General features: G+C 35.4%; 1 protein-coding gene across 1 annotated transcript in view; it reads left to right on the top strand.

Moving 5' to 3' along the window:
- The window catches only part of LOC149580391 (SWIM zinc finger family protein), a 60766-nt gene that overhangs the window by 35685 nt on the left and 1965 nt on the right, over positions 1-23116 (top strand). The window contains exons 4-5 of the mRNA XM_089790553.1: positions 22066-22340; positions 22462-23110. Of these exons, the coding sequence (XP_089646679.1) occupies positions 22066-22340; positions 22462-23110 (924 nt within the window). The remainder of the gene's footprint in view (positions 1-22065; positions 22341-22461; positions 23111-23116) is intronic.

Genomic DNA, 23116 nt, shown 5'->3' with positions numbered 1-23116 from the left:
TAAACATTTTCCACCCTTCAGTGCCTTGGACAACTTTCCTCTTTCTTTCAATGCCATTCATTGACTCTTTTGAAAGAGTTGTAGGGGGGACAAGTGTTTTGATTATGTAAAAGCAAGTTTTAAGGACCTGAAACCGTAGTACAAGTTAAGCTAGAAAAAGATAGAAGAAGTAGAAGCATACACGAAACAGACCTCCAGAAATAACACAAAAGAGGTCAAAGAAAGAAACAACAAAAAGACAGCAGAGAGACAACAAAAAGACAACAAAAAAGATATTAAAGACCCAGCTAGGTAGCCTTGACCAAATCCAGCGCCTGATCAGCCAGGATCTGCATGTTGTCTGCCACTGCCTTCGCCTCATCCTTTGTTCCCATGTCATCAGTCTTCTTGGAGTGAGCCCTGGTGCGCTTACTGGGACCTTGGCAATCAGCCGCCTGAGGGGAGATCTGGCCTTTATCCATTTCCAGTTTTTTAACCAAAATACCCACATTGTCAGCCAATTGTATTATCAGTTTCTCAAGGTTACTTATCTTGGCTTCCATCATGGTGACCTTGCCTTGGCTCGCATTGAAGTCTCTGTCCATAGCCCTGTTCTTGGCCTCCAACTGCGGGATCTTCATCATTAAGTTTTTAACATCTTCAGCACTTCCAACAACCTCCATGAGCTTGTCAATATGTTGGTCGAGAGTGCGCTCACCATGAGCAATCTTACTAGCATGCACAACATCTGTCCTTAATTCTTGCATCTCCCTACCAAGTGTCTGCATTTGGCCTTTCATTATCCCAATTTCTTTCAGAATAGCCCTCGGATTACCATACATCCCTTTCAGAGGTTTAGAAGAAACATCAAATTTGTCATCAAAATCTTCCTGTGTCCCCTGCTCCTGAGTGTCCTCATCACCCGACTCCCCTTTATCACCTAAATCTTTCTCGAGGCGCCTTGAAGGGTATTTTTTCTTCTCTAGTTGACGGGCCAGGGTCTCATCATCCGAAGGGGAAGAAGCCCTCACCCCCGCACTCGCCTTAACCCCCTTACCTTTAAGCTTAGATTTCTTCTTATAGTCCCTCACCAAATCCTTCACAAAATCGCTCTCCTTGTTAGAGTCAGAATGACCCACCACTCTTCTTTTCTTCTTAGACCTATTCCCAGTAACCTTGTTTATATTAACATCACCCCCTTCAGCTTCATCCTGGGTTTCAAAATCGTAACCTTTCTCCTGCATGCTCCCTTCCGTATCATAATCCACATCCTTAATTCGACCTCTGTTCCTCACAATTCTTTTAGACTTTAAAACATTCATTATAAGCACCATTAGACCCTCATGACAGACATGATTGCCATTAGGGTCTTTTTGTAAAGCTTGAACAAAAATGCTAAGGGACTGATTTAGATAGTAAGGGAAATTGATTTTGACGCTGTGCCTAAAATGGTTGGCCAGCATGAAGTGATAACCATAACATTTTGTAAATCTCCCATCCAAAGTTAAATACTCCATGATAACATACATAATGAACCGCTAGGGACGAGAGATAGAGGCCGGATTAATGTAAGACTTACCAATTTTAACCAGATAGCTCTTCTCAATCTCAGAATCCACAAACTCAGCAACGGCTCGGTTAGACAATTTCCGTTCCTTGTAGAAATTGAGGCCCTCCATATCCAAACCCGTAGCCTTAGCAATCACCTCCGCAGATACCTCCATACGTTGATTGCCCACCATGATTGAGCCCTCTTTCCAAGTTTTTATTAACTGTTGCGTGATGGTAGGATTGCTGCCATTCAACCTCTCCATAAACCCAGTGAAGTTACCCCTTCTCAAAATTTCCCACACCTCGTCCTTTTTCATCCATTCTCTGCAACTCACGAGTTCAACACGCTTCCTCTTTCCTCCCATTATCCAAGCACCTAAACTCTCAAATTTCTTATTCTGCAGCTCCCAAGTGAAGGAAAGCTTGGGAATAGCTGCAAACATTAAGGCAAAATAGACCCAGAATCCGTGCGAGACTTTGTAAAAATCATTGGGAATTAAAGCACGAAATCTGCGGCCACATAACTCCACATCATAACCCCGTACTAATACAACCATAATTAAAAAGCCTTCTGTGATGACCTCCATTTATCATGATTAAAGAGAAGTCAAGCCTCCAAAGGTAAGGGATCATGAGTATCCCAAATGAAGGAATGATCATTTCTACAAGCCACGTTGGCTGCCCAGTCAGCCAACCCATTAGCCTTTCTGAAGTTATGGGAAATCACACACATATCAAAAGAATTAATAATTTGGATAGCCTCATAAATTATATTACTAATTGTCCATGAAGGTGTGGTTTTTTTATTCAGGCAATTAATAATATTCAGAGAGTCCCCTTCTAACCAGATTTTCTTCATGTTCATTTTTTTCGCATAAAGAAGACCATGGAGAGCTGTCGAGGCTTTAGCAACATGATTAGTTTGAAATCCAATGGGGATAGCCAAACTTCCCATATTATCACCATTGGAATTTCTAATCACAATACCACACCTTGCTTTGCCTGGGTTACCTTTCGAGGCCCCATCAAAGTTAATCTTATACCAATTGTCAGGAGGGCAATCACATCTAGCAAGATCTCTTGGATTAGGTCCCTGATCCCCTTTTGTCACATTGTTCAAATACTAGTTGTGAAGAACACTAGTTTCCCATTCATTACAAAATTGCTGTTCTAAAGCCAAATTATTAATATTCTCAATCAATAGAGTCTTTATTTTGTGGAAGACTTGAGTCGAGTTGGATTCAACATCTCTAAAGATTCTGTCATTACGCTCCTTCCAGATGCCCCATCCAACATATGGCAGAATGAAGTCCCATAATTTACCAATCAAGGTATTCTTAGAAGGTGCCTTCCAACTAGAAAAGAACAGCTGAATAGTGGGAGGGAAGACCCAATCAACATTAATAAGTCTGAATAAATCATCCCAAACCTTCTTAGAATACGGGCAATGCAAAATGATATGATCAACTGATTCCCCATCATTCTTGCAGAGAACACATCTATTAATAATAATAATCCCTCTCTTTTTAAGATTATCCAGGGTAAGCACTTTATTCTACAAAAGGATCCAAAAGAAAATGTTGACTTTGGGAGTCAATCCCTTCATCCATGCCTTGGCCCAACAAGGTTCTTCATGGTTATCAAAAGAATCAGCATAGGCTGAAGCGACAGAAAATAAACCACTAGGTTCATTTCTCCATCTCAGCTCATCCTCCTTTTGGATTAGGAAAAACACATTCAGGCACTTTCTTAGTTCAACCAAAATGGGGTCCAGTCTAGAGAGGTCCACCCAATCATTGTCTATCCAGTAATCCGCCACAAGAGAACCAAATTGGGTCTTACAGAGATCCATAAACCTGTTCACAAGTGTTAAGGTTGTAGTTTCAGTTGGTTTGATTTTACCATGAGATACATTGTTGATGGTAAATCATCATTTAGATAAATATCTTATATATAATATATTATATATGCTATATAATAATAATATATAGTATATTATATAATAATATATTATATATATGGTTATTTATATTACTAATATATTAATATATATTACCTAGTGGTGATTAACTGTAGAGACATGTCTCCTCTCATATTTAATAAGCCTTCAATTTGCATTTGGCAAATTCAAAATAATCAATACAATGACAATTGTTAGTACATTTGCAGCGATCCTAGAAAAACAACATGGTATCAGAGCTAGGCTGTCAAAGTATGAAATAATTGAAAAGAAGGGAAAAGAAAACAAATATTAAAAGGGATTTTAATAAAACATAAGAGATACCAAATGAGTTCATGCAGTTGCAGGATTGACAATTTATGATGGATGCAAGGTCAATGCAGAAGTTCAGCTACAGGCATTCACATAAGACGAATATATTTAAAACATTAACCAAAGCATTCATTCTGATCTACACTCGTGGGCTACAGGCATTCACGTAAGACAAATATATTTAAAATATTATGCAAAGTATTCATTCTGATCTAGACTTGTGTGAAAGTTTGGAAGGTAATGATAACCAATCACAATCTAAACTCTTGAATGAATACTATATGGCTGGAGTAACTCGATTTTTAAAAAAGGTTCCTTCCTTAATTGTATAGTCATTCCAAAATACACGTTGCTCTTAGAATAGTATGAGAAAAATTGATCCATCACACATACACTTTGTTCATTCCTTCATTAATCCTAAAGGGATGTATTGGCACGAAATAATAATAGACCAAATACATTCGGAAGAACAATTTCAGTTCTCGTAGAAAATAATGAAGATTGGAACCGATGGTAGGTGGGAGAAATTGGGGAGGAGAATTGGACATCTTGATATACTCTATTCTATTTAGACATAGTTTTGATTAGATCACATTCCCACAAATGGAACATAGACAAACTAAGGTCTGAAGTAACTGCACGATACATGATAATACAATTTGACTATGATGAATTTGATCATATACACTAGCGCATCCTTCCCACTTGCAACACAACAATCGCAATCATCAAGAGAATAATTAGGGATGGAGTATTATCAAGGGCAAATATAAGTCAAGTATATTGAACTCCTTGCTTCCAAAAATGAATTTCATAGGGTGTCGTTCCACGTGTAATCGACTTCTAGTTTGTATGAGTTGGACAATGAAACAAGATATGTATCATACCACACTTGCAGCAATTAAGCACTTCACTCCATGCCAGAGTTTGCACAAGAACTAGTATCTGTTTAGAGATGGAAGCTATATCTAACAGAGAAACACATAAATGGAGGTGACAAGCCAAGTCAATGTTTGAAATAACACTTCAATGGATTGAATATGGTGATCGATAACAATTCAAGATAATGACTTATATATTGAAACACCAGTTTGAAGAAGTCAATAACAAAACTATGTTATCCTTTCCCAGAAATCAAAGGTCAAATAGAAAAATACATCAACACCGTTGGACATGTGGAATCGTTGTGCCCTAATTATAATAGTGTATAGTCGATAGAGACAATGATTTATTTATTTAAACTCATAACTGACAAGTATTCACAGTTGAAAATATATCTCCTTATATATATTGGAATCAATATAGTTTGCAAGGACAAAATAAATGGCTGCCAATAAGAACCAAGGCAGAAATAGGAGTCAAGGGAGCACACAAATGTGAATAAAAACACTGCGAGCATAATAAGCAATCCGATCTAGAGTGAGTAAAGGAATCAAATCCTTAGAAGCACGACCATAGGGGAGCATAAAAGTGTTTCATTTGAGTGTGAGGGACACAAAGTAATACCACAAGGGCATCTATGTAAAGGCATAGGAAGACAAGATTCAATTTACAAAACTCCATTGGCATATATAAGACTGATGACAAAATTAGTGGACAAATTAATAAAGGATGGGCATTAATAGGATTTGGAGATTGATTTGGTGATTAGGGAAAGGTGGAGTTTGTAGGAATACCAAAGGATAATATTGACATTTCTCTGGTTTGAGGCATATTGAGATAGTTTATGATTTGATGCACAGGAGAGATAAGTATTTTTGTTATGTCCAACATTATTTCAATTTATTTTTGTGATCATTTTAGGTGAAATTAGTAAGGAAATAATATGTTGAAAATATAGAGTAAAATATATATAGAAGATTGGATATATGTATATATGTTCAAAATATGTATTTTTCTATATTAAATTATAATAATAATTGTAATGTAGAATAATACTTATTTTTAATTTCAATACATATTTTAAGAACTATGTGCCTTGATTTTTTCCTCTGAGAATTTTAGTGCAGGAAGAAGAAGATTGAGATTCAGAGGGAGCTAACATTTTTATTAGAAGCAATCATGAAAGAGAGGGAGCAAATAGTGGAAACATGTATTTTGAAGAGTAAAACATATACGATCTCCTTAAAACTAAGGCAAAACCTACTACATATCAAAGTGAAAGGTGATAAATATTCTACAAGGAAACTACAAGGTACGAATTACATAGAACGAAATGATCGCTCATGAGAACTAAGTTTCACTAAATAGATATTATCACCCAACAATGTTGATGGAATGAGTTGGAGTTTTACATTGTGAGGGGGAATAACAACCAATGTTTCATTCCCATTGGTCGACAAATGTTTATACAGAGACAAATGTTTATATGGACCTTCATTAGAGCAACTTGTATCAAGAACATTAATGTGTAGATAAGTATTTATTATCCTTGAGTATTATATTTACTTGCTTAATGTACTTTCTCTTATTTGTGTTTATACACATACTATAAGAGTTATTTGCCTTGATCTTTTCCTTTGTATCTAAAGTTGATCTTGCAGGAAAAGAAGAATGACACATTAGGCAACTTATGGCAGTAGCTCAAAAGAAGTTGAGGCTGTGATCAAGCTCGATGAAGTGAGGTTCTTGAAGCAAATATCTTTGATGATTGAGATTATGAGTATCCTTCTATATTAAGAGGGAGTATGACACTTCTTTGAAGGCAACACAAGAGCTTAGAAGATTAATACTCCGAGGGAGTCTAGAAATACATTGTGTGACTGCATGATTTTGATGGGCCTACTCTTGAGTGCATCATAAGGAAGTATTGACTTATCACTAGAAAATCAAAAGATTGATATCAAATTCAGAGTGAGTTTGACAAGAATCCTTGGGGGAAGAGAGCCTCTAAGAGAGTAACTGCTGGACCTGACTTCTCGAGATCATTGTTCGGAGGGAGAATTTTGAGGTGCAATCCTTTGTGAATGATATCTTCTCTATAAGGAGAAGTCTAAGTGAAATTCCTTGTAATGCATTCTTCTATGTGAGAGAGAATTGAGGTGAATGCCTTTGCACCACCCTTTGACTTGGTTCATGGTGGTTACTATTTCACATATGTAATGAAAAGTGATGATTTTTCATTGACATATATAAACAAAAGGTAACCATTGTAAGGTGATGATCTTATAAATGGTAGACCCATTATCATAACAGATTTCATTAAGTTGTTGGCCCAAAGTGTTGGAAGTCATGATAATGAACATATATAAACAGAAGGTAACCATTGTAAGGTGACAATCTTATAAATGTAGACCTGTTATCATGACATACTTCATTAAGTTGTCTTAGAGTGCTGGAAGTCATGATAACAAATGTATCATACAGAAGGTAACCATCGTAAGGTGGTGATCTTATAAATGGTAGATCGGTTATCATGAGAGACATCATTAAGTTGTTGCCCCAGGAAGTCATGATAACGAACGTGTCATGATTAGACTTCATTAAGTTGTTGTCCCGGAGTGTCGGAGATCATGATACTTGTTATGATGGAGACCATGACATTGTGATTTCTTGTTATTTTGATATACTATTTTAAATTGTTATCCCGGAGTATCGGAAATCAGATAACTCATATCCATCTAGGATATAACATATTCTTTTGGTAGGCATCAAGGATTTGATGTCAGTGCACATACCAAAAGAATATACGTATGATGGATATTATACGATTGATATTTCTTGTTGAATCATACTTCGGATTATATTAAAAGATAACATCTATGTTGATGGATTTATGTTGATATCCCTAAATATGCCATTCCAGGAATATCATACTGAGGTGATCTCTTCATATACTTAAGAGCATAATGTGTTCTATATCAATCCTCCTTAACTAAGAGAGAGCGTTAAGGTTGTAGCTTCAGTCGGATTGATTTTAACATGAGATACATTGTTGATGGTAAATCATCATTTATATATATATATATATATATATATATATATATATATATATATATATATATATATATATATATATATATATATATATGTATGTATGTATATTAACTAGTGATGATTAACCGTAGAGACATGTCTCTTCATGAGACATGTCTCCTCCTCTCATATTTAATAAGCTTTCAATTTGCATTTGGAAAATAATCAAGACAATGGCAATTGTTAGTACATTTGCAGGGATCCTAGAAAAACAGCAGGTGCTTGATCTTCTTGTCTAACAGAATTTTCCAGACATTGCAAATACAAACACAAAGCCTTGTTCTCACTTTTCAATTCCATGCACTTCTCCATTTGCCTTAATTTTTTCCTTTAGTGAATGGATGGAATCATCGAATTCCTCAATCACTTGTGCGTTGGTAGCATGCCTTATGTTCTAAGTTACGATTCAAATTCGGATGTGGATCCGGAATTAGGTGCACGATGCAAGATTTTTTTTTTGGGGAGATGCAGATGCGTGTATATATATATATATATATATATATATATATATATATGTATGTATGTATGTATGTATGTATGTATGTATGTATGTATGTATACACACACACATACAGTTATACTATGTATTTGCATATACAGTTATACCATGTATATGCATATGTATAAGGTTGTTGATTCTGTTGATGATGTTTCACTTGGGATTGGGGTGACTCTTTCTGTTGGAGAATTGATGTTGATTTGTTCTGTTGAAAGCTCTGCACTGCCTGTTGTTGCATAAGCAATTGCAATTTTTGAATACTTTGCATTTGATAGTCCTACTGACTATGAGGAATAATTTGGGCAGTTATTTGCTGCTGCTTTATTGGGTTTAACATGAGTGATTGGAGATCACATGATGCAGAAGATGACTATAATTGGGGCAAACTTGCAGTTTGCTAATTTCGTTGAGGATTTACAGTCTGTGAATTTGAAGTTCATCTATGGATGACTTCTGGGAAGCATCCATAGGGCTTCTGGTCACATCCCGCATCCACATGCTTCTGGTTTCACATCCACCATATGCCAGGACGAATCAGTAACTATGCCCATGTTAATTGCTGTCACATCATACTCTTCTGGAGTAATCCTGTCTTTGGCTTTGTCAACCTTAGGCATTGCCATATGTATAGTTTTGGTTCCCGATTCATCCTTGGTGGAATATCATATGATTGATATTTCTTGTTGAATCATACTTCGGATGATATCAAAAGATAACATCTTTTTTGATGGATATATGTTGATATTCTTAAATACGTTATTCCAAGAATATCATATTGAGATGATATCTCTCTCTATGCTTGAGAGCATAATGTGTTCTATAACAATCCTTCCTAGCTAAGAGGGAGTGTTAATGTTATAGCTTCAGTCAGATTGAATTGATCTAGAGATAATCCTTTTATGGTTATTGGTTAATCATCAATTAGACAAACTTTCATATATATATATATATATATATATATATGTATTTAAATAATATATTTATTATATATAGATATGTTTATACTATAGTTAATATTACCTAATTGGTTATTAACATATAAACTACCATAGAGACATCTCTTCATTAGCCAAGTCTCCTCTACTCCTATTTCTATACATACAAATCTGCACTTGGAGACAGAGAAATAATGGCAGTGCTATTACATTTGCAGAAAACAATCTTTCCTTAACAACCCACTGGATCAATCTTTAAATTTTATAATTTCTTCTCCCACACCTTGCCATTCAATTTACTTGATAAATAAATTTCTCTTTTCATTAGTTTCTATGCTTGAGTCTTCTGCATTGTGTAGGTGCTGGAAGATTCTAAAAAGACATCTTTAGTTCTCCACAGACCTACTTCCAATATAATTATGTCTTTAGTCACGGACCCACACACCCCCCCCGCACCCCCACACACACATGATGCAAGTTGCATTCATTGTGTAACCCCATCTGCATGTTAATACTCATTCTAAATAAAATCTGAAAATTCTAATGTAATCTGTGCTTGTGTATATATATATATATATATATATATATATATTAATAGCTATTTCGTCTGCACCAATTTTTGGTCTGAAACCCCAGACACACAGACATACACAGATATAGTAAAGCCTATCAAATGCAATGCTGGTTACAGATACATTGCATGGTATCAGAAACCCAAAACATGATCACATAAATCAAATGTCAAATTGTGCCATACATACATAGGCATCCACATGTATACATATGCACACATCTAGATATAGTAAAGCCTTTTCAGATCTGATGTTGTGCTGGTTACAGATGAATTGCATGGTTTACCCAAGATTTGATTTTATAAATTTAAATCATAAGTTTTGTTTGAGGATGAGCACACTGTGTTCACAGGGGAACATAATAGGTGGAGCCGTTTATGTAAATTTGATCTGTAATGGAAGCAGGACAAAATAGTGCCATATCTTTGTTTGGATGGCTAATTAGATTGCCTCGGCAGAACATTTCTCTACTCAAAAAAAGATATAAGATTTCACAATGACAAAAGATGTAGACTCAAAATTCAACATGGCAATGATATTGTAAATGATATGATTTTAGATCCAGGTTTGTTGGTAATGGAGGATCCTATCTGATTTTTTTAATATATCTTATTTTTGTGGGATTGTTCATTCTGTGGGGCTAATTTTAGTGCTCAAGTCGCCACTTTGATGACTGTTTTTTAGGTGTACTAATTGCTCTCTGACCATCTAACTTAATAACCCTGGGGAACCCACAAAGCATGTAAACGTCTCTCAAGTATTTGCTAGTATCGAGTAGGAACAATGAGTTTTAGAAATTCCTTGCATTGGGCATCGCTGTATAGACTCATTCATAATTACAAAAGCTTTTGGTGTGTATAATGCCTTATTGTGTTCGAAGTCTATGTAATATTTTTTTTCGCTATAGTTGAAGAACTGAGATTCAGCAATAACTTGGCAGAGACCCAAAGTTTTTAAATATTTGGGACTTGGCAAAAATTCAGTAAATCAATTGAACATTGAACAAAACATAGATATCAACATTTTTTTTATAAGCATTTGGAAGGTCGAATTGCCATCTGAGTCATATGAAGCCTATGGGTAGGTGGTACGTCTAGGGTTGCCAATGTCTGGTGAGTGCCACTGTCAAAGTTTTATGTATGTGTATGTGTTTACATTAATACATATTTATACACGTATTCAGTTACATGGATTTTGTAATAAATCGATTCTAAAATTATTGCAAACAACTATATTGGCTAATGAAGCCAAATGCTCACATGGTAGATTGCTATTATATTATTTAGCCATGTATAGTGTATAAGGGTGCCACCTTCCCATATTTGGGTGTTTGTCAACTGACTGAATATGGGTTGTAATTGAAATTGAATGAAAATGAAATGGAATCCAAGGATAACCAATCTTGATTAAATGGAATGTAAGCATTTTGAGTTCCAGAGATATACAAAGATGCTTTTATATGATATCATCTTCTTACACATGATAAAAAAGATAGACACACCACCACATCATGGGTTGACTGGAGCACTAAAAAGACAAAAGTCTGGTGTTTTTGATATGGGCTGTGGAAGCCATAGCTTGTAGATTTTAGAATCTAGAAAGCCTTGGGAGTATTCATAATTATAACAGAGGTAGTTTCTAGATAATAGATAGGAGTTGTACTGAGATCTAGCTCACGCTTGGAGCCTTCATCTGACTGAAACTTCCAGGCATGAACTATCATCTCATTTCTTATTATTCCTAGCTGTATATGCTCCTTTCTTGCTATTGCCAGTTGCATATGCAAACATATACTGAAGGTAAAAAGTCTTAAAAGGTAATCTCTTTGGTTAATTTTCTGATGAATATCTAATTGATCATGACGAGGAAACGTTCTGGAATTTATATGTTATAGAGCAATATGAAAGAGATATTGTATTTAAGTTTGGATATTGAATTTGTAGTGTTATAGTCCTTAATTCCAAAATCTTTTATTAACTATCTTTGCATCCTTGCAATGGGTCTAAGAACCGTGAACCTATTTACTTATCTTTCCAAAGGACTAATAATCGAAGTATAATCAACTTGAAATGAGAACATTTGGAAACTTGAAAGGTAACCTGTAGTTATTTCTCCATGTTTATTGAACTGTAATTTACTCCAGAACTTAGAGTAAAGACGATAATAATCTATGATATACTCTGAGATAGCTTAGAATTATTCTGTCTGAAGTATGGCCGTGGAATCAGGGCATGTAAATAAAGAAGCTACAAATTTTAAAAACTCAATCCCATCTTTTAAATTGGTTTCAAAGAGTCAACAGATGTAAACTATGTTTCCTAACATAGAAATTCCATTTGAGTGGAACGCTAGTGTGCTTATAAGTAGGTACTAGGGAGCTACTATGAGCATTCAAGCTGAGTGCATGTAAGGTGGGATGACTGTTTCATGTAGTAGCTGTTAGAGTAATTAGATATTTTCTAATTAACTCTAGTCTACTTAAGCTAAACTTTAGGCATCTAATAATTAATTCTTTTATTAATTATTATGATGCAACCTAGGTTAGACCTTTTTAGGGTTTTGATCTCTTTTATAAGGACGATCTCTCTTTGTAATAATTAACTAATTCATTGTTGATTATAGCAATCTACATTTTTGCTCATCAAGAATGTCTCGTCTATGGATATGGCAATTCCTGCCTCCATAGCTTTTTGTGTCTCACTCTTCTATAACAAGTGTTTGCATGTAGGTGATTCTTGGGAGCTGTGGGGTTGATCTTTCATCAACTTCAACATGGTATCAGAGCACCAGATCTTCATTCCTCTATTCTATTCTTGAGGGTTTTGGCATCGGTTTTCAACTCTGAGTTTTTAGCGTTTTTTTTATTGGATCTGGGGGGTCATTGATTTTCGAGGCACTTTGAGCAAAAACGAACATCACCGTTGAGCTTAGAACGCTTGAAAACCCCCATTTCCATATAAAATACGTTGTTGAAATCTGAGACAAATTTTTTTTGCACCTAGGTCGTTTTGACTTGGGCATGCAAATTGAGGCAGCAATATTTTTTATTTTATTTTGTCAAGTATTTTATTGCAAATTATTTTTTGCAAAAATGCATGCCGAATATTGAAAGATGATTTTTATCTCGTGATGGGGGGAGGACATTTTTGGGAGCACATGCAAGGCATGTTTAGAGCGTGATTTTTGAGGTGCATTTTTATGTAAGTTTTGTCTGCTTCGGTACGGTACCTGCCCTAGTCTCTGGTTTGAAGACCTACATAGTTTTTTTTTTGGCAATTTTGGGGGTCCGTCCATAGTCAACATCACAACTTAAATGTTGGATCTCATGCCCTTTTTTGGGCCCCATATGGTGCTACTCTTTGTAGCTCTGTTGCTCCATATGAGACGCTTGTACCTTTCCTTAATTGCAGCCCCATCAGTGCATGAGGGTTTTTTTAGGGGAGTGAGTTTTTTTTGGCGCTGAATTCCTTGTTCACTCTAGTAACAAAGCAGATTTGACGCCGATGTCTTCAGCGCCTGATCTCAAGCATTTATGCCATGTGGCGGAGTCTTCTAAGTTTTGGCTTGCGATTTCAAGGAGCAGCGCTCCACCTTTGTTAACGCGTGCTCCTCAAATTTGGCCAACAATTTCGGTGTATGCTTACACAATTATCTTGTTTTCTGAATGATGATTTTGTTGTTTATGAGTTATTTTTAACTCCAAACTCTTTTTGGAGACCTCATGTCAGTGGTGCACATGATTAAAGCATGTTGATTGTGCATTTTTATTGATCCCACTCGACATCAATGCGAGCCCCACACTCCAGGTGTATCATGACTGTGTTTTTCAGCTAAAACACACCTTTTTGTGCTATTGGTCTCATGCCCCTCTGCAACTTGCTTAGAGATATTGCCACATTGCCACATTGCAGTTGTGCCTAGATTCATCAACCCCTGCGCATGGAATCAGCTCGGGTTGAGTTGGGTGATTTCTTGTTTGTGAAGTCATGTTTATGCTTGAGTTGATTTGATGATCCTCCAACCTTGCTCTCCATGTGGACATTTTGACCCCACTCAGATGGACATCGTCTTTTAGTTAAGTTTATCGGGCTTTGACAGAGCCTCTTCTATGGTGATTTCTAGTTCCTTCGGTGTTTTTTCTTACCTACGGTGGATGTTTGGATACATCGCAGTTTGGTTTCTCCAATGAAGGTGGTTTTCCTACATCACATGGTAGTGCGGCTCCGTAAAATGTGGTTGGCAGATCTGTCTTGCATCGTGCCTTCTTCAGAGGAGTCATCACTCTTTGGAAGGGTGTCTTGCCTCTTTCTACACTATTTGCGGAGTCTTCTAAAAAATTGACACGATCTTTGAAGGACGCTCGAGCTTGTGGAGTGGACTACCTAGTTTGTTATGGCTGGGTAGTGGTTCTAGTTTATCTGATGCTAGCAGCTTCGGTCCTTTTGTTAGCAGATCCATTTGTTTTGGCCCGACTCTTATTTAGTGAGGTTTAAAATATTATTTGCTTTTTGAACACACATCTCCTTGGAGTTGACTGTGCTCGGGCTTTGTTTTTCCATCATTCTATGATTGGCTTTTATGGTGGTTTAGACTTAGTGTGATTTAATGGTCACCAGAACTCTTTTTCCGGCTCTGGCTAAAAAAGCACATTGTTTTTGGCTTGTGTGCTGCACTTTTTATGTGCTTTGGAAACACTGGTTTTTTCCACCAAACAAATCTTTATTTGGCACTTATGTATTGGCTACTAGATTTTTCTCCTACGCTGGCTCTTTTACTGGCCACAGATTTTTCAACTCTATCTTGCTTCTAGTGGTTGGATTTTTTCGACAGGGGTAATTTTCAGGCATTTTTTTGCCTCGACGGCTGTTTGACTGTCAAATTTGGGCTTGTCATTTGTTGACATCAGCGCCACATCAACATTGCATCACTACTTCCTATCACCTCCTCGGCCTTTGTTTGGACCTACGTTCGCTTTTTTGCTCATATCTCGAGCATACAGACTTCGTTTTTGCAAACGAAATATCATCGGAGAGCTAGTTCCGAGCCCTTTATAGTGGTACAGGAGATTTTCCGTTTTGATGGCTTTTTCTACTGTTAAAATCCGGAGTTCCTTTTTGCACTCTGGGAGACATATCTTGAGCATTTGATCTCGGATTTGGGAATTCTTTATATGATTGGAAAGGTTTTTTTGAGGTCTTTCCAATGATGCTAGTGGTTTTTCCAGATTTTGGTTGAGGCACATTCTATTCAGTCTTCTGCATTTTTGCATTCTGGTGGATAACTTGGTTGTTTTAGGTTCAGGGATCGATTTCGTTGCTTCAGATGATTTGTCATGACTTGTACTATCTTTTGTATCAGTCTTATGTCTCTTCTGATCTATTTAGACACCATTTGTATGCATTCTTGTAAATGCACTGCGATAAAATGCCTTATTGCATCTATTATTTCGTTTTAGTTGTTTTGCCTTGGTTTGCCTTGTGATTCGAGTAGTGTCATCTGAGGACACTCATGCAGATTATTGTATTCTTAGGATTCATTATGTCTTGTGCCTTATTGTACATGCACTACTCATGATAAAGTGCCATGGGGGGTTGATGTTTTGCCTTCGTTTGCCATCTTCCTTTGTCCAATGAGTGTCCCTTCCGTGACATTAGTCTCATGACATGTTTGAGATTGATCACCTCAGTACACACATGTACTATTTTGTGCATCTTGATTGTCGTTCCTTAACATGCAGTTCTTTTGGCCTACTTTTCCAATTGCTTATCACCTAACCCTTGTCTGCATTAGGGGGGTTCTTCTATTATTTCTTATGCTTCCTTGGTTCGATTGATCAGCTCTTCAGGCTTTGGTGTTTCAGACTATCTATTTTTTCGAGTTCAGTTGTTTGTCTTTGTGCGCCTCCTGATTCGATGTAGATTACAGTCTTCTCTACCTTGTCAGGTTCTATTTCAATGGAGGTTCCTCATATCAATAGTTACTTTTGATAGAGTTTTGCAACTTCTACATGCTTTAGTGATGTTCTTCATGATCATCTTTTCTTCCTATCTTGTGGGACATTCCCTAGTTTGGAGGCTTCTTTAGTCCTTCACTAGTTTATTTTCAACATTATTTCAATCTCTTTTTGGAGTAGGGTTTTTCCCATGTGGTTTTCTCTATTTCTCCTCTTTTCAAAGATTTGGTTGTGCTTGGGTACCTTATCAAGCTTTGTTGTCAGGACCTAATTCTACTTTCAATAGTAGTTTCTCGGTTTTTAGCTACTCCCTAAGTTTATCTTAAGGGGGGGTGTTAGAGTAATTAGATATTTTCTAATTATCTCTAGTCTACTGAAGCTAAACTTTAGGCATCTAATAATTAATTCTTTTATTAATTATTGTGATGCAACCTAGGCTAGACCTTTTTAGGTTTTCGATCTCTTTTATAAGGATGATCCCTCTTTGTAATTATTAACCAATTCATTGTTGATTATAGCAATCTACTTTTTTGCTCATCAAGAATGTCTCATCTATGGATCTAATAGTTCCTGCCTCCATAGTTTTTTGTTTCTCTCTTTTGCAATAGGTGTTTTAATGTAGGTGATTCTTGGGAGCTGTGGGGTTAATCTTTCATCAACTTCAACAGTAGCAGATAGTGCACAATGAGTGTCTGTGTATGGAATGCTAACTTGTAATGAATGCCTGCTTATAGAATGCTAACATAACCATGTGACATGACTTAGTGGAGGAGTGCTGATAAGTTCATCTATCGAACTTGAGCGAGTCATCAATTCATAGACAGTTGTCTAAGTGAGCATAGCTGAGTGTTATTCCTTCACAGGTGTTGTAAGATTGTAATGAATGCTAACTAGTAATCCTTAGATCGATTTAATCTAATAAGATAAAGATGTTGAAGTATAACATTAGTTGAAGTGATATACTCATTACATTGAGTATTTGTATTCATGATTTATATGAACATTATTTTATGTCTCATATTACTGATAAGAATATGTATCTGTATATGTATATGTATATGTATATGTATGTATGTCTGTCTATGACTTGCATAAGCTACGGGACATGACCTTGTTGTAGCCTCTATTGGATTGATTTTATTAAAGCTACCTCATTGATGATAAATTGTCCTTAAGATAAGTATCTTATATATATTATATATATTATATATATATATATGATATATGTTATATAATATGTATTATATATATTATGCATTATATATTATTAAATAATAATATAATAATATTATATTATATTACATATATGGTTAATATATTAATATTATACATATGTTAAAGATGAGTTATGCATATAGTTATTTATATACTAAATGGTGATTAACTATAGAGACATGTCTCTTCATGTCTCCTGAAGAGACATGTCTCCTCCTCCCATATTTATATGAGATCCAAATCTGCATTTAAAAATCATTAATTACAATGGCAATGAAAGTACATTTGCAGAAACGATCTTAGTTACTTTAACATGGAATCAGAGCCGGACTGCAAATTATAATACTTGAAGATTTGGCAATAATAATTGTGTCCTATCGATTTATTGGAAACACACTTTGATTGTCATTGAATAGGGGGCCACCCACATGCCATGCTTGGATTGTAAATGGGAGAGGGACCAATTGGGATGTCACGCTGGCAAGAAGATTGCAGGCACGAGAGTGATGCTTGTTTTGAGCCAGGGAACCTATGCCATTTCGAACAGGTTTGATCATTTCATATGGATGTTGTCCTTGATGAAGATTGGAACACAAGCTACATTATATCTGCGGAGGCACCTCTGTTTGACTAGTTTGGCATTGCTTTTGCAAAAGATGTGCATTGGCATTTGATTGTACAGGCAGGCAAATTGTCCAGTTTGTAGAGCTGACGTAGCCATGGTTTTGGTTGAACAAATTCAGCCACCTGAGGGCAAACATGAGCAACGTCACGAGATCGAATCTCAGGATCAGAGTGGGATTTCAGAGCAGCAATGAAATATAGAAATAGCAGATGGGAGATGAGAAAAAGGAATGATGGTCAATCATTGATCATGGTTACATAGAAATTCGACACCTTTGTATTAGAGCTGAAGTTCGGAAAACCAAGAAAATAATCAGCTTTAGCAGAAGGCATATCAAATAATAGGAGGTCTTTAAAGCATATGACAGTTCCATTGTAAAGACAACATTAAGATGAAGGTCCAGCAGACTTAGTAATATGCAGTTGAATATAGGTCCTAATGAAGAAGAATATTCAGTTCGGGATTAATGGAAAGGGAAACATCTCCAACATTTTAAGGGCAAAAGCAACTCCTAAATTCACTACAGCAGCAGTGTTAAAGAATGCATTTAATATCTGTACTCAATCTAAAGTCCAATGATAATTTATATTTGATGAAGACATAGAAGTATCAAAGGAATGAACACCAATACAATAGTTATTGAATAAAAGAAAATATCATTTTACCTACAGCCATAAAAAGAGATGATTTACTTTAATATACGACAGATCAGAGGACAATGGTCAAAGACAGCAGTATGCTTCAGAAAAATAAATATCGTTCCTTGAATCATGGGTTGATGACATATATTAAAGCCTAGGTGGTGAATATCAAATGTCTATTAATGGTAGAGTCATCAACACACGTTAGCAACTGCACATATTATGAACAAAGTAGCAATCAGACTGAACCTGAAAATGAAGAATTTACGGCAGCCTATAAACCATTACATTACACAGAATGAAGTATGCGATGATAGTAATATTAAAAGGTCATTAAATCTTTGAAGTCCGATAAGGGTATTGTGCATGAATAAAATGCTGACTAACATTCCAGCGATAGAGGATTGACATATATAAGCCTTTGAGCGATTGACAACAGGGAGAAGTGTTAAAACATGTTAATTTTGTAAAGATTAACGGTTGTTTAACAAATGTCAAAGCATTGCAAACCTCGATGTAGTAATTCCCTGTGTGCTTGAATATACGTATTTATGGGCAGAAATGTAATGAATGAACAAATCCAGAAGTAAAGTTCAAGCAACGTGGATGGTGACGATTATATACTCCATTCAACTAAACTCTCCATTATGTATAGTGACGTCATTGGTAAGGTATGTATAAAGGCATTTTATTATATATTATATATTTGTTACTATACCATATGAGATGCTATAGTTGAAAATAAATGTTTGATAATATATATAAAAGGTAAAAAATCAAGTATAGTTGTATGATTAATTTTAATTTTATATAAATGATGAATTAATATAATTTTAAATATTTTGAATTATACATGTGCTTATCTTAATTACATAATTGCATGGATTGTAAAAATCATATTACATTGAGGATAGAGAAAATATTATGTAATTTCTATTATCATTATGGGGACTAATATATTATTCGGTTGTGTAAATAAATATTTTTTAACACTTCTTTATTCATTATTTGATTATCAAATAGTTATGTTGTAGGAATCCTAACTAATGTTAAGATTCTTATGTATACTATAAAAGCTATGTGCCTTGATCTTTTCCTTCGAGAATGTTATTTCTGGCAATTTTGAAAAAAAGGTAGCAGATAGATGATAAGATTCAGTAAATTTTCGGTGATCTCGATCATATTGATTCAGAGGGAGTAAATCGTGTTGTGATAGAATCTTCAATGATCTATAAATTGTAACAGTAAAGAGGACTATAATGCATTCAACTATGTGATCTTAATGGACCTACCCCTTGTGTACATGATATGAAAGTGCAAGTTGGAACTTAGAAAGAAGTATTCAAATTTGGTGTGATGTGGAAGTGTTCAATGATATACGAGTGGTAACTTTACATTGTGGGGGGAATAATAGGCAATGTTTCATTCCCACTTGAACCATCCTTAGAAAAGGAGATATTCCATGATCCTCATGGGTAGATAAGTACTTGTATCTTGTACATTTATTTATTCATTTATTCATTTATTTTAAATTCTATACAAAATATAAGGGTTAGTTGTTTTGATCTTTTCTTTTATGTTTGAGGATATTCTAAGAGGAAAAGAAGGTTATTCCTGATGATTAAGATGGATAAAATGAGGCTCTTGAAGAAAACATCTTTGATGATTAAGGTTATGAGATTCGTCTACATTAAGAGGGAGTATGACACTTCTTCGATGGCAATATAGGAGCTTAGAAGATTGATACTCATAGGGAGTCTAGAAATACATGTGGGTAACTGCATGATGTGATGGGCCTACTCTTATGTATATCATGAGGAAGTGATGAATTATCACCAAAAAATCAGACAATTGATTAAGAGTGAGTTTGATAGGCATCCTTGGGTGAAGAGAATTTTTGAGGAAGTAACTAGAGGACTTAACTTCCTAGGATCGATGCTCTCCTCTATGAGAGAAGTATGAGGTGAAAACCCTTTGTACCGCCCTCTGATTTGGTTCATGGTGGTTACTATTTCACATATGATATGTAATGAAAGGTGACGATCTTTCATTGACATATATAAACAAAAGGTAACCATTATAAGATGATGATCTTGTAAATAGTAGACTTGTTATCATGGTTCTTTGGGCCAGATTTTGCCGGACACCATGATAACGAACAAATAGAAGGTAATTGTTTGTAAGGTGACGATCTTGCAAATGATAGGCTTGTTATCATGGACATCTCTAGATATTGCTTCGAGCAATTAGAGATCATAGATAACGAACTCATTTGTTATCATGGATATCTCTAGACATTGCTTCGAGCAATTAGAGATCATGAGTAACAAATTTTCATGTTATTATCATGGACATCTCTAGACATTGCTTCGGGCAATTAGAGATCACAAGTAACAAATTTTCATGTTATTACTATGGACATCTACAGACATTGCTTTGGACAATTAGAGATCATAGATAACATTTTCATTATCACTCTAGATATTGTTTCGGACAATTAGAGATCATAATATATATTATGATAGTGTTCATAACATTGTGATTGTAGTTATTTGACAAGTCACTATTTCAGAGTGTTAAAATCAGATAATATGTTGTGTATAGATATCCTTGATTCTGATGTCTCATAAAATGTTTTTGTTACTTCTCCCTTGCTAAGAGGGATTGTTGAAGTATAGCATCAATCGAAGTGATATACTCATTACATTGAGTATTTGTATTCATGATTTATATGAACATTGTTTTATGTCTCATATTACTTATAAGAATATATATGTGTGTGTGTGTGTGTGTGTGTGTGTGTGTGTTTATGACTTACATAAGCTACAGGACATGACCTTGTTGTAGCCTCTGTTGGATTGATTTTATTAAAGCTACCTCATTCATGATAAATTGTCGTTAAGATAAGTATCTTATATATATATATATAAATAATATGTAATATAATATGTATTATATATATTATGCATTATATATTATTATATAATAATATAATATAATATTACATATAAGGTTCATATATTAATATTATATATATGTTAAAGATGAGTTATGAATATAGTTATTTATATACTAAATGGTGATTAACAACTATAGAGACATGTCTCTTCATGTCTCTTGAAGAGACATGTCTCCTCCTCTCATATTTATATGAGATCCAAATCTGCATTTGAAAATTATCAATTACAATGGCAATGAAAATACATTTGCAGAAACGATCTTAGTTACTTTAACAAAGGACCTTGTGCAAACCTTATTAAGGCAAAAGGGCTAAGACTATTGACCTCTAAGCAGTTACAGCATGCCATAACCCAAGTCAACATTTTAATAGCCTAATAAGGAGTTCATGTGTTAAACGAAACAAGCTGAGCAGGTAAAGTGCCTCGATGATAATCTCCTTCTGCCTAGCATGTGTCTACAGCATGCCTGGTTACATAAGGAATTCCATATTGAATTCAGAGTACAATAGACCCTAAACCCTTCTTCAGATCTTTCAGTTGTATGATGATAATAGTTAGAGATTGAGATAATGTATATACTTAAATGTTCTTGCATTGCTAATTTAAATTACTGATGGGTCATGCTAGTGTTAATTGAAGTAGTGCTTTTCAGTTCTTTACAAAAATACATTTTGCTTTTGTTCATGCTTCTGAATATAAAATGTTAAGATATGTTTACTTTCTTGCAAGTAGCGTTGGCATTTTACAAGCCCACCTAAGCTTCAACAATCTCATGTCAATTTCTTTGTTCTCGTTGTTTATCTACTCTTTAGACATATTTTGTGAATGGAAGGACTGTCAACACTATATTTAATCTTGACCATGTGCATTAAAACTTTTCTTGAACAGATAGAACATGGGTTTGATATTCTCAAGCTTCCAGTGCAAGATCCTCCCTGCAAAGAGTTTTCTTCATCTCATCTTACTTGGGCCAAGGTGGAGGGGCATAATCATACACTTGAAGATGTGGCTCTTATACCTTATTCCAGAGTTGAAGATTTTGTGAAGGGCGAGTCTGAGAATGTTGAATGCCCTACACGATTTCGTATTGAAAATGGAAGAAAAAAATCAAGATTGAGCAGCTCAAAAGAGCGAAAACCTGATGAATATACTGAATTTAGACTGTAAGACATTTAAATCTAATATTTGTATTTCCCTTTCATTCAAACGATGCCAAATTCTTTGTGTTAACAAATCTTTATGCTTCAAATTTATAACCAGTTCTCTTGGTGTTGATGTATATAGTTATTGGTGTGCATTTGGACCTGATAACTATGAGGAGGGTGGAATTGCATTGCCTAGCAGAAAGTTTAGAACAGGTGGAAGAAAGCGGGCTGTACGACCACAAGCAATGCGAGGCTGCATGTGTCACTTCATAGTTAAGCGCTTGTTTAGCCAACTATCTTCTGCTGTAATTGTATATAACCAGCGACAACATGTTGATCGTACAGGTTCAGTTTGCCATGGACCCCTTGACAGGAATGCTCTTGCTCCTAGAACCATGACACATCCCTATGTTCCAAATGAGCTTCGCCAACAAGCCATGTCAATGATATATTTGGGAATCTCAGAGGAAAGTATATTGCAGAAACACATTGAAGATTCAGAGACATTTGGTGGTTCTGCAAATGGGGGTGACCTGGCTTCCAAGTTTGTACAGAAATTAGAGATGGTTATTAGAAGGTCTTCGTATGAACTGGATCCAGATGATGCAATGAGTGTACGGAAGTGGATTGAGAGACATCAGAATTATGTGTTTTTCTTCCAGGATTCTTCTGACATAGATCCCTTCATATTGGGGATTCAAACAGAGTGGCAATTGCAGCAGATGATTTGTTTTGGTAACAACAGTATTGTAGTAGCTGACACAACTTTTGGAATTAGTAAGCTCAAGGTTTGT

Source organism: Cupressus sempervirens, chromosome 1 (assembly GCF_028749045.1).
Source record: "Cupressus sempervirens isolate cs-2001-9-10 chromosome 1, ASM2874904v1, whole genome shotgun sequence".
In the NCBI taxonomy this organism is placed as follows: domain Eukaryota; kingdom Viridiplantae; phylum Streptophyta; class Pinopsida; order Cupressales; family Cupressaceae; genus Cupressus; species Cupressus sempervirens.
Note: the sequence above shows the minus strand (reverse complement) of the source record. Positions and strands in the feature narration are given on the sequence as shown.